General features: G+C 53.3%; 1 protein-coding gene across 5 annotated transcripts in view; it reads right to left on the bottom strand.

The window, feature by feature from the left end:
- The window catches only part of ITGAL (integrin subunit alpha L), a 58,901-nt gene that overhangs the window by 11,594 nt on the left and 34,917 nt on the right, over positions 1–12,390 (bottom strand). For 4 of the 5 annotated variants that reach the window (XM_045875331.3, XM_064592970.1, XM_064592971.1 and 1 more), the window contains 13 exons: positions 11,505–11,656; positions 11,002–11,139; positions 10,320–10,517; positions 10,043–10,173; positions 8,205–8,365; positions 7,975–8,126; positions 6,382–6,471; positions 3,354–3,410; positions 3,187–3,260; positions 2,701–2,842; positions 722–832; positions 306–385; positions 121–207 (listed from right to left, as the gene is read on the bottom strand). In XM_045875331.3, the coding sequence (XP_045731287.1) occupies positions 121–207; positions 306–385; positions 722–832; positions 2,701–2,842; positions 3,187–3,260; positions 3,354–3,410; positions 6,382–6,471; positions 7,975–8,126; positions 8,205–8,365; positions 10,043–10,173; positions 10,320–10,517; positions 11,002–11,139; positions 11,505–11,656 (1,573 nt within the window). The remainder of the gene's footprint in view (positions 1–120; positions 208–305; positions 386–721; positions 833–2,700; positions 2,843–3,186; positions 3,261–3,353; positions 3,411–6,381; positions 6,472–7,974; positions 8,127–8,204; positions 8,366–10,042; positions 10,174–10,319; positions 10,518–11,001; positions 11,140–11,504; positions 11,657–12,390) is intronic. The other variant, XM_045875332.3, reaches the window with a different exon arrangement.

Below are 12,390 nucleotides of genomic sequence, written 5' to 3'. Positions count from 1 at the left end.
CCCCTGGGGGGCCAGAGGAAAGGAGGAGGCTCTGAAGGAGAGCCCCGGGGGGCAAGGCTGAGCCCTGGGTGGGGGAGGTGGAGGTGGGAGGAAAGGGCTGGTGGGCGGCTCAGGACTTACTCCTCAGTGAGGATGTTGATGGGGTACAGGACGGGGATGCTGGTGGCGGCCAAGTTGTTCCCCAAGACGTCTGAGTCCTCATTGTCACTGCACGGGGGCAAGGCAGAGGCCAGTGTTAGGAGAAGCGCGTGGCCAGGACCGTGTGGCCGTCTGCGAGCCGGGGCGCCTGCCTGGGGCCTGCTCACCAGCTCACATTGGCGTGCAGCTCGACAAAGTCCCCCCAGGAGCTGTTCAGCAGCGTATGAAACATCACCTGGATGACAACCTGGCAGGGGAGGAGAGGGCAATGAGGAGGGAAGCACCTCAGGGCCCCCAAGCCCAACTGCTGTGAGACTGGGGACCACTGTTATTTAGCCCCATAAATAGGTGTTTTATCCCCATTGTACAGATGAGGATCCAAAGTTCCAAACATTTAAGTCGCGTGTAAGGTCACAAAATGAATAACCCAACCCCAGGTTTGTCTGATTCCAAAGTCCAAGCTGTCATTCCCTTTGGGGTAGGAGGGGGGAGCTTCTTTACCCATCACCTGCACCCTTCCCTCCCTACCTCAGCCCAGAGCCCCTTGGTGGCGGCTTGGCTCCTCGGGGTTTGAGGCACTCACCGAGCTGCTTGCTCTGAAGATGGGAGAGCTCACGTTGCAAGAGAGGATCCTGGTCAGAAGCTCAGATACCTCGGGAAGCTCCTCGCAGCTCACAAGTATCTGGCTGTGGGGCTGGGGGTGAGAAGAGAAGGAACAGACTTCTTAGTGGGCAAGGCCAAGGTTCCCGGAGGCCACCAACCCTCAGGGCCCACGTCCCCCTGCTCTGTCCCTGCCAGGGCATATTCTCAGGGGGAGGGGGGGAATCAGGGGCACAGCCAGAGGCTTCATTCAAAGATGTCCACCACAACGCTATGTATAATTGTGAAAATCCAGAAGTGATCCAACAGTTCAAAGAGCTAGGAATGGTTCGGCACGCTGAACGATCCCAGGCGAGGATACAGTGAGATCTACACAGTCAGCAACCATTTTTAAAGTGAGCTCGAGCCTTGATCCTGGGCTAAGCAGCATAGAACCATTCATCTTCACTATCATCTGGGAGGACGGATCTCAGCCTCAGATCGGGGAGGGACTTCGATAAGGAAACAGAGGCTTGGGCAAGTCTGGTGACTTCCCCGGGTCCCACCCCTGGGTCATCTGGCAGGGATCTGGTAGGAAAGTGAACACAGGTCTGTCTGACTCCGGATCTCGAGTTCTACACCACTCTACTAGATGCCCCGTGAGGAAGCATTTAATGTTGCTGGGTGAGAATAATTCAAATGTCCACCGACAGATGACCGGATAAACAAAATGCGGTCTATCCATACAATGGAGTATTACTCAGCCTTAAAAAGCAAATTGGCCCATGCTGTCATATGGATGCACCTCACAAATGCCATGCTAAGCGAAGAAGACAGACATGAGAGGACAATATCCTATGATTCCACGTCTGTGAAAAATCTAGAATCGGCCAATTCACAGAGACGGAGAGTAGATGAGAGATGACCAGGGGTGAAGGGTGGGGAATGGGGAATTACAGCTTTTAATGGATTGAGAGCTTCTGTTTGAGATGATGGGAAAATTCTGCAAGCAGATGTGCTTGTGGCACAAGATCGTGAATGTTCTCAGTGCCACTGAATTGTACGCTTGAAAAGGGCTAAAGTGGCACATTTGCTATTACATATATTTTACCACAATAACCGTTTGTTTTAAAACCAAGGAGGAAAAATAACCAAATGGAGAGCAAATTGCCAATCAGTAAAAACAAGTACAGGATGAATGAATATGCAACGTAATTTATATGTATGTGTGTAGATACACAGCACGATAAACACTAAAATATTAAAAGTAGTAAGTGCTGAGTTGTAGGAGTATGGGGTGACAGTCTTCTCTAAACTTCTCTGTGATTTCCAGCTTTCTGTGGTGATCACGTATTACTTCAGCGCTGAGAATTAACAAAGTAAAAGTTGTATTTAAAACAACCCAGGCTTGGTGGCGCCTCGGTGGTTCAGTCGTTAAGCGTCTGCCTTCGGCTGGGGTCGTGATCCCAGGGTCCTGGGATCGAGCCCCGCATCGGGCTCCCTGCTCTGCGGGAGGCCTGCTTCTCCCTCTCCCACAACCCCCTGCTTGTGTTCCGTCTCTCGCTGTGTCTCTCTCTGTCAAATAAATAAGCAAAATCTTTAAAAAAATAAAAATGAAAAATAAAACAACCCGGGCCACCCCGCAAAAACACGTTGGTCCCCTTTAGGATGGAGGAAGAGGGCGCTCACTAAATCTGTGTACACCTTCTTGGTCACCAGATCCACGAGCCTCTGTCACATTCTCCATTCCACGTGACCCTCTCGCTAGCCCTGCGGGTGTCCCCAGCCTCTCTGGTGGGGGATCTGAGGCCCACGGAGGGTGAGGGTGGCCATCAGGCTGAGAACCCGGATGTGGGCGCAAGGCTTCTGCATGCCTGCTGCTGCCCACATCTTCAGGCTGTCCTGTCTGCCCGAGGCCCTGTGAGGGGAGCCGAAGCTGTGGGGACAAGGGAGGCCTCGGGCAGACCCTGCCTTGGCGCTCACCTTGCGCATCTCCACTTTGCGGAAGGAGAGTCCCTGGGGGAAGCTCAGGTGGAGGTGGACCCAGTACGCGTCTTCTTCCAAGTTATTCAGTATCAGCTCCACAGAGAAGGTGGCAGAGGGGGTCAGACGCAGGACACTGGATCTGGGGGGCAAGACCAGGGAAAAGTTACAGAGGCCCAGGTGAAGGAAGCAGGATCAGAGGCGGGGGCTGTCAGAACTGAGGGATCTGCTAGGCTAGAAAAAAATGAATAGACCCAAATCAGCTCCTGCGCACAGGCTTTGAGTGATTCGACCTCATCTGATCCTGACAGGCGTACCCAAGGGACTGGAATTTCCCCGAGAGGCGAACGAAGGCCCACGAGACAGATCTAGTGAGTACAGACGCGGGTCTTCTGACTCGAAGCGCCCTGTTCTTTCCCGCACCCAGGAGCTGCCGCAGGAAAACACCAGGTGGCACAGGAGGGCCCAGGGGGTTGGAGGCCTCACCGTGCAGAGGAGAACGAGAGCTCCAGGTCTGCCTCACACTTCTTGTCCTCCCCGCAGTTCTTCTCAAAAGGGATCTGAAAGGCCAAGAAGAAAGACTAGGAGACTCAGGCCCCAGCCCCGGGAGGGAGGGAGCCTGGCCTCTCCAGCTGCCTCTCTTTCCCTCTTACCTCCTTGGCCTCTGCGTGTGGTGAGGGTCTCAGGATGGGCCGTATGTCCTTGCCCTGCTGAGCAGAGTGGTGGGAGGGCCGGGAGACAAGACAGGTTAGTTGAGGCAGCAGAACTCTCGAAGGAGGGCTGGAGGGGCTCAGAGCTTGGGGCTCAGCTGGGCTGGCTTGGTCGGCCCCTCTCAGGAGCCAAGGCCCGCCCCAGGCGGCACCTCACCCTCCTGACTCGGCCCCAAGCTCACCTGTGCAGTCCTTGAATGGCAGCTCCTCAAGGGAGGCCGAGGCTCAGGGTGTCCACTGGACAAGAGGACCTGGCCTTGACAAAGCAGCTCCAAAGCTCCTCCTGGCCCATCTCCTTCTTCCCTGGGCTCGCCCGCCAGTGACTAGCTCTTACTGTGGTTCTCCTCGGCAAACCCCAGCTCCCCCCAGAGCAGCTCTCCATCTCTCCTCAGATCAAGGCCAGTTTTCCCAACATTTCTGGGGCTTCTGCTCCAGGCCAGGCCCTGTGCTGGGCACTGGGTATACACACCAGAGAACAAAAGAGACACACTGCCCATCTCCCCCCCTCCACCCCACCCTCCCCGATCTAGGGGGAGAAACGACCAGCATCTTCAAGAGTTTGAAGGGACAAGTACAGGGTATATTCAGAGCCTGCAGAAGGGAATCCTATCTCCCACTGAAATCTAAAGGATGAGCAGGAGAGAGCCTGGTGAGAAGGGAGCGGGAGGAAGAAAGGACAGGCCACACGAAGGCCCGGCCCGAGGCTAGAGAGCTTGGGCCTGTGCGTGCAGCCGGAAGACGCTCAGACCCGCCGCAGTGCTGCGCGACGGGGGCAGGAGACCGCAGCAGGGTCCAGGTTCCCCTGGGCCTTGAAGCCGGTTTGGGAGTTGGGACTTTATCCTGAGGGTAATGGCTTCATAGAAGTGTTCTGTGAGTTATTAGCTGAATGTTCTAGAAAGACTCCAGCCTCCTCCACTTCCAGGCCACCTGCCAAACAACCTCCCCACTCTTCCTTTTTTTTTTTTTTAAAGATTTTATTTATTTATTTATTTGAGACAGAGAGAGAGACAGAGAGCATGAGAGGGAGGAGGGTCAGAGGGAGAAGCAGACCCCCTGCTGAGCAGGGAGCCCAATGTGGGACTTGATCCCGGGACTCCAGGATCATGACCTGAGCCGAAGGCAGTCGCTTAACCAACTGAGCCACCCAGGCGCCCTCCCCACTCTTCCTTAAGGGACAGGGGTCCTGGGGGCCTCTGCTGACTGTTCCCACCCATCCTAAACACAGATTCCCGCCACTCACTAGACCACAGCCAGCCCCCAAATGGGCATCCGGGGCCTCTGTCTTGCTCAGTTGTCCTTCTACAAGAAGCTACGCCCACCTCCTCATCTTCCTTGAATGTAGCACCACACCTTCCCTTATGCTTTTCCCTTTACCTCTCCTCAATCCACCACCCAAAGTTGACTCATTCTGCAAGACCCAGAAGCAGTGACACTTCCCCCAGGAAGCCTTTCTTAAGAAACCGTGAGCTCATGTCTCTTTTTTACCCTGAGTTCCTACTCCACACAGCTCGGCTTTAAAAAAAAAAAAAAAAAAAAAAATTAGTGCCGATGGCAGAGACTGCTGGTTGTCTCCATATACCCTTCCTCTTCATCTGCCTTTAAAACAGAGCCTCCCCTTTCCACGTGGTCATACGGCCACCTGGCCAGGCGGCTGCGCTTCCCAGGCTCGTACTTAGGTGTGGTCGTGTGACCACGTTCTGACCAATGAGATGCAAGGGTAAGCATCACGTGGATTTCAGGAAGGGGTGTGCTCTTGCACGTCTCTCTCACGCCTGCTGTGCTCCCCAACACGCGCAGGCTGCGCCATCTTTGTTGCCTGGGCTCACACGATGCCTTCTCTCTGAACGCCCAGCTCCCCTTCTCTACCCGGGGACTTCAGGGGTCGCGTCTCAGGCAACAGACATGTTGTCTAAGATTCTATTGCCACGCCACATCTACCCTGACCACAGCCTCATGACGGCCCGTCATAACTGTCTGTTGACTTGTCTGACCTCCAGAGCAGACCGTGAACCCCTTGCGGGCAGGCACCATGTTTTATTTACCTCAGTGGAGCCAGTGCCCAGAATAGGGCTCAGCACAGGCAGGTGCTCAATCAACTTTCCTTAAGCACGTGATGAGCATCTGGTGGGCAGGGGCTTTAATTTTTGGCGAGCACGCCATCGTTCCCTTCAAGTCTCAGGAGAGTGAGCGGGCGTGGGCACTCAGCGCATGCTGCCAAAAGCCACGAGGAAGAGTGCACTTAGCAGTCACGTGCTCCAGCTCTGGGAGAGGCCTCACGATGTCATGACTTATTTTATAGGTGGGGACACGGTCCCAGGGAGGGATGGAACTGCTCAGATGTTCATGCCAGGAAAAACAAAATCCACATCTCTGGGCTGGCAGGCCCAGGCTCTTTCCACCAGATCCTGCTGCCTTGAAGCTAAACCACCAGCTGAGTGTCAAGGATTTGAGGAGAGGAAATCTGGCTTTGGCCCTGGGTTTGGGAGTGTGTGGTCCAGCAGATGAGGATAGATACTGTTTCCCTCTTCTTTTACATCATGATGCCCCCCACCCCAATTCGGCTTTGAGGAAACTACCTGCTCTCAACTGAATACCCTTCGATGAGAAGACTGATCAGGGTGCCCTGTCCTGCCTGGAATTTGCTCCTTGAGCAGTATTATTAGGATCCTGGTGAGGTCTGAAGCTGATGCTTGGCAGGAACCTGGAGTAGATTCACAGAAGGGGCCATGTCCTGAAGAGTCCATCCATTATTCCCTCCCCTCAAGAGCCCCCAGAGCCTCCACTGTGGTTCTCCTTCTTCCCAGTCTTGCTTTGCCAAATACAAGCTCCGATACGTTCCTTTCCTGCTGAAGTGGGCTGTATTTGGTTTCTCTTGCTTAAAACCAAAGACTCCTCTATAATACAGTCTTGCTAAACTGAAATTCGACTCTCCCCTGTTTCCTATCAATTCCCCTAAGTCATCTTTTCTTACCGCATGTTGGTGCCTCGGTGTCCCTTCTTCCTCCCAGAGAGAGAAATTTAGGGAGACGTTGATGGGAGAGATGAGGTCTTGAATGCATACCTGAAGGTGATGAGAGTACCACCGATATTGTGAGTTTAATCTTCCAGTTAAATGCTCACCTGGTTCATACTTCACAAATGATGAGATTCTAACATCAGGTGTTTATAATATGCCCAGGGTCGCTTCTCAGCCCGAGTATCTCCCTCAGCCCCAACTCCCATGGCAGACATTGCTAATCAACCACCCCACTTTTCCCATTGAGTCCTGACCAAAGTCCCTGAGTCTCTGTCAAACTGCTCTAGGCAGCCGTTATTGAAGTTTGCACAAGAAAAGAATATTCTAGAATAACTAGAATATCCTAGTTCCTTGAGAACAGTGATGGGTCTTGGCCTTTTATGTTATTACCAGTCCCTCACACTGGCACTTTGTAGGCACCTGAATCATCTTCACCTGAACTCCTTCACCAACCCAAACAGGCAGGCATTATTATCTCCACATTAGAGATGGGGAACATAAGGTCAACAAAGGTAATCCAAGTTTCCTAAGGCCTAGAGCTAGGAAGTGAGCCCAAATCTGTCCAATTCCAAGTCCAAGGTCTTCCCATCATGACACACTATCTCTTCTCTGGCAAATTTATGTTGAAAATCTCCAAATCATGTGGTGGGTACGGGTGGGGTGCAAGGAAGCAGAGGGGCACTGAATGCAGGTATGAATGAGCTAAGATAATGAGCTCATAACTGTTGACACTGGGTGATGAGTATTTGGGGGTTCACTGAGCTATTTTTTTTTTTTGCTTTTATGTTTGAAATTTCCCCATAACAAAAAAAATTAAAACAAACTTCAAAATCTTTTTGTTTTTAGATGGGGGGATGAGGGAAAGAGGGAGAGGGAGAGAGATAATCTCAAGCAGACTCCATGCTGAGCACGGAGCCTGACACGGGGCTCGATCTCACGACCCTGAGATCATGACCTGAGCCGAAATCAAGAGTTGGACGCTTAACTGACTGAGCCACCCAGGTGCCCCCGAACTTCAAAATCTTACACACCAATCCCATACCCAGTCTCTTAATAAATACCTAAGGGATCAGAATAATTTACCATCAACCCTACTTTACACAGGACTGTTAGAAGCAAACTGAATTTGGGCGTCTCAGCAGTTGCTCAAACTGATATTTAAAAAAAGTTTTTCTGCGATGGATGTTACTAATAAGTGACTATGTGTGCCTGGCAAATAAGGATGCACCGCCGTGACGGAATATTCTGTATCTATTAAAATACTTATAAGAAGCTGGGTAGCAGCATTAATATATGATGTGTGGAAAAATCAGGGGGAAAATGGGAAGTATTTTCTAATGGTAACGATGTCAAAACGCCTACGTCCATAGATTGAGGACTAGAGAAAATATGCTAACGGTATTATTACCACTATTGCACAAGGAGATGGTGTAGAGAGATCCAAGGGCCTGTGACCCAGCTGGTCGGTGACCGAGCCGAGCCTTGCACCCACTGCGGTCAGCTCCGCCGCCCCCACACTTCCTAGCGCAGCCCCGATGGCTCCCTTACCGGGAAGTGGAACCAGAACTTGGTGCAGGACGGGTCTCCAGTGACCGCTGTGTTCCCGCTGAGTTCATGTCTCCCTCCTGGGAACAGCCCCCGGCTTCTGGTCCGATGGCCATCCAGCTGCAGAGTGTAAGTGAGGTTGGCAACCAGGAGCCCTGGGCAGGGAGAAAAGGCAGAAGGTGAAGGGTGGGGCCATAAGCAACAGCTCAGGGGAGCAGGGGAACGGCCCTGACCTTGAAATTGGAGGGTGAGAGGCTTGACCTGGAAACACACTGTGATGTTAACTCCTTCTTTCTTCTTGTTACTGGTTGAATAGGAGCATTCCACTTCATGCACTGGGATCTCCGCCGGAGAGAAGGATATCTGAGTGAGGATGTCCACCACAGGCCGGGCACTGCAGAGCGGAAAACAAGAACACTTTCCCTGGGCCTCAACTGCACTCCCAGTCAGACCCGGGGCTCCTTCTACCCGCGTCCAGAGGACTCTCCTCCCCGAAAGCAGACCTCAACAGCACTGTCTCCTCGAAACAGTAATAATAATGGTAATTCATTAGGGCTTCCCAGTTCCTAGTAGCCCTCTGACCCATTTTCCATACGGAAGAGTGAGCTTTGGGGGGGCGGGGAGAGGGACAAGGAGAAAGAGACAGAGAATCCCAAGCAGGCTCCACACCCGGGGTGGAGCCCGCCACAGGGCTCCATCTCACGACCCTGAGCTCATGACCTGAACGGAAATCAAGAGTCAGACGCTCAACCAACTGAGCCACCCAGGGCCCCCAGAAGAGTGAGCTTTTAGAAAGAGAAATCATGTGGAGCTACTTCCGTGCTTATAATGCTTCACTGATGCCACGTGGCCTTTGGAATAAAATCCAAACTTGTTACTATCCGTGTCACACTGCCCGCCTCTCCCATCTTATTTCCTCCCACCCTCTCCCTTGGCTGATGTTCTGGCCAAGTCCAACTTTTGCCTGCCTCATGGCCTCCGCACATCCTGAGCTTTCTACATGGAAGGCTCTTACCCCAGATTTCTGCAAGCCTGGCTCCTTCTCCTTTTCTAAGTCCCAGCTCAGATATCACCTCCTCCAAGAGGCCTTTCTCGGCCACCCCATCTAGAGGAGGTCTCGCCTACTGTTCCATCTCACAGAACGCTGTTCACTTCCCTCACGGCACTCGCCACGAGTTGTAATCACCTCCCTGTGTGCTTAACTTTTTTTTTTTTTTTTTAAAGATTGTGTTTATTTATTTGACAGAGAAGGAGAGAGAGAGCACACAAGCAGAGGCAGAGGGAGAGGGAGAAGCAGACTCCCCACTGAGCAGGGAGCCCGATGCGGGACTCGATCCCAGGACCCTGGGATCATGACCTGAGCCGAAGGCAGACGCTTAACGACTGAGCCACCCCGGCGCCCGTGCTTAACTTTTTATTACAGATTTCCCCACATATACACTCTGTACTCAATGCTTGGTCCAGTATTTAAAACCCAGCAGGTGCTCTAGTCCACTCACTGATGTTACACGATGCCTCCAGTAACTGGAAGACAGGGGAGAGACAGGAATTGTCGTCACCATTTCAAAAATGAGAAACTGAGGACCTGAGGAGCTAAGTGACTGGGGTCAGACCACCCAAGAAGTAAATGGTAGAGCTTTGACCTGAATCCAGGTGACCAGGTTCTATTTTTTTTTTTTTTAAGATTTTTATCTATTTACTCATGAGAGACACAGAGAGAGAGACGCAGAGGCAGAGGGCGAAGCAGGCTCCTCGCTGAGCAGGGAGCCCGATGTGGGGCTCGATCCCAGGACACTGAGATCATGACCTGCACAGAAGGCAGGTGCTTCACCGACTGAGCCACCCAGGCGCCCCAGGTGACCAGGTTCTAGAGCCATCACAGGATGTTGCTTCTCTAGGAGGTTTTAATGTCAGCCAGGCCTGGGTTCAAATCCCAGTCTGCCACTGAACTGTAGCTGTTTAAACCTGAGTAAGACATGAAGGCTGTGCAGGAAGAGACCAGAAGAGTCCTAGTACAGGGGTAGCTGTTCAAAGGACGAGAGAGCTGAGATTATCAACAGTCCCATCTTACCTGAGCACGATCACCTGCCCCTCAGCTCCCACAGCCACATCTGTCAGGCCATCTCCTCCGAGGTCTTTCACCCCGTGGATGGAGCGTCCAAACCACTGAATTCCTGAGAACACCTGCGTCCCTTCAATCCGCTGAGACCAAGAGAAAAATTCCTGCTAAGCTAGGGAGAGGACAGGCCGTTGGGGGGGGAAGGGTCAGGCGGGGAAGTGGGGTCTGGGCTTGGAGGCTTCTGGGTGCCCGGGAACGGGTTTGGATGGGCAGGTAGGGTGCCTCTCACCTGGCTCGGCCGGGGGCTCAGCCCCCTGTAGTGCCCGTTGAAGATGTACACAGCCCCCTGCTCCTCCAGAGGGGCCCCCACCGCCACGTCCGCCAGCCCATCCCCATTGATGTCCGTCAGGGCCGCGATGGCTGCTCCGAATCGCCCAAGCGGGTAGCCAGGGTCCCCCTGCAGCTCTGAGACCACTTCGAACCCCAGCTGGGAAGGAGCAAAGTGACAAGCCCTGCTTCAAGCACTCAGCACGCGTTTGCAGGGGGCGGCACCATGTACATGGAGGACGCTGAAGAAGGGTCGGGTGTGGTCCCTCACACAATGGGAACGGTGCTGCAGACTGACCTGGGCTCAGGTCCCAGCTCCACCCCTTGCTGTCTGGGTGACCTTGGGGCTTTGGAAGGTGACTCGGCCTTGCTGAGCCGCAGTGCTCCCATTTATGAAGGAAAGCTCAGAGTTTCCCAGAAGGTGATTGTGTGAGGACCAACGGAGGTGTCCTGTAAATAAAAGGTTTGGCCCTGGGCCTTGCACACAGCCTACCCTCCCTGAGCACGGAGTGTCAGCTCTCGTTTGTCAGTTGTTCTAAAGGTCTGATCCACCATGATCAGTCAGGGAAAGCCTTTCAGAATAGTTGGGACCTGGGTCAGCCTGGGAATCTGTTTCTCCTACCCCTGCATGTCCTGGTCCCCACCTGTTTTTTCTGGTAGATAAACACCCGGCCTCCTCTCTGCTCCCCATAGAACAAGGGGGCTCCGATCAGCAGCAGCTCTGTCTCCCCATCTTGGTCCATGTCAATGCCACACAGCTCGCCACCGAAGTAAGAGCCAATCTGCACGGAGAGGAAGATGTCTGAGGAAGCCCCGTGAGCCGGACACCTCCTCCCCCTCAGCTGTACCATGTCCATCTGACTCCATCCTTCAAATGCAGGTGCAAGTCCTGGACCACCCCCCCCCGCCCCGCCTCCGCAGAGCCTTGTAGGAGTCAGGACAAGGAGGGTGCTCTGAGGTTCTGTTTCTTAAACTGGCAGGTGGAGACAACAAAGCTCAGCTCAAGGGCTCTGTGGGGACTGAATGTGACAGTGCTTGGCACAGGGCCTGCCGCACCGTGAGTGGGTGAGTGCTTGCCAACAGCAGGGAGCATGACCAGTGCCGTACCAGTCCCTGACCTGCGGATGCCCCCTGGGGCCGTGCTCACCTGGCTCCCATCTATCTTCTGGATTTGGTTCCAGTGTCCTCTTTCCTTTGACTTCTGGAACAGCAGCACCCGCCCCACATGCTGGTGTCGGGGGGCTCCAGCGGCCAGTAGGGAAGTGAGCCTTTGGGAGGGCAGCCAGGTCACTGTGTAACCTGAGGGGCGTGGTGGAGAGAGACAGAGAGAGAGAATGGGAGAGAGGGAGGACAGGGGCTTGGAATTAGAAGCGCAATGGCGTCTGGAGGAAAGTAAAACCCAGGGACAAAAAGGGCAGAGACTCTGGGAAACTGGGTTAGTAGCAGAGATGCACTGAAATAGTCAGAGGACCTTCTCCGGAGAAAAGCAGCCATGTGATCCGAGTGGCACAAATCCTGCCATCTTGGCCCAAAACTGCATTTCTCAAACTGTGGCCAACACACAGGCCCAGGAAAAAGCAGCCACGGACGACAGGCTGCCAGTAAACATGGCGCATCTTCCTGAGCCTCAGCTGACCTGAAGTTTGGGAAGGGAGACTACACTATTTAAAAATAATCAGATAACGGGGAGCCCGGGTGGCTCAGTCGGTTGGGCATCTGCCTTCGGCTCAGGTCATGATCCCAGAGTCCTGGGATCCAGCCCTGGTTGTTGGGGGGGGGGGGTCCCTGCTCAGCAGGGAGTCCACCTCTCTCTCCCCTCTACTCATGCTCTCTCTGTCTCAAATAAACAAATAAAATCTTTAAAAAAATAAAGTGAGATATATTCATAAGAAGAATGCAAAATCTGTGTGAATATTAAAAATAAAGCAGGAGACTTGAACACATTTTATTTAGAGTTCTCCCTTCAGGCCACCTTCCTAGTCCACAGCTTGCGTGTGAGCGAGGTTTCTCCCCTGTGAGCACGTTGTGGGGAC

Source organism: Mirounga angustirostris, unplaced genomic scaffold (assembly GCF_029215605.1).
Source record: "Mirounga angustirostris isolate CCGP_5_RB_7025 unplaced genomic scaffold, mMirAng1.0.hap1 SCAF_5, whole genome shotgun sequence".
NCBI lineage: Eukaryota > Metazoa > Chordata > Mammalia > Carnivora > Phocidae > Mirounga > Mirounga angustirostris.
The sequence above is the reverse complement of the archived record's forward strand: the minus strand, read 5'-3'. Positions and strand labels throughout refer to the sequence as shown.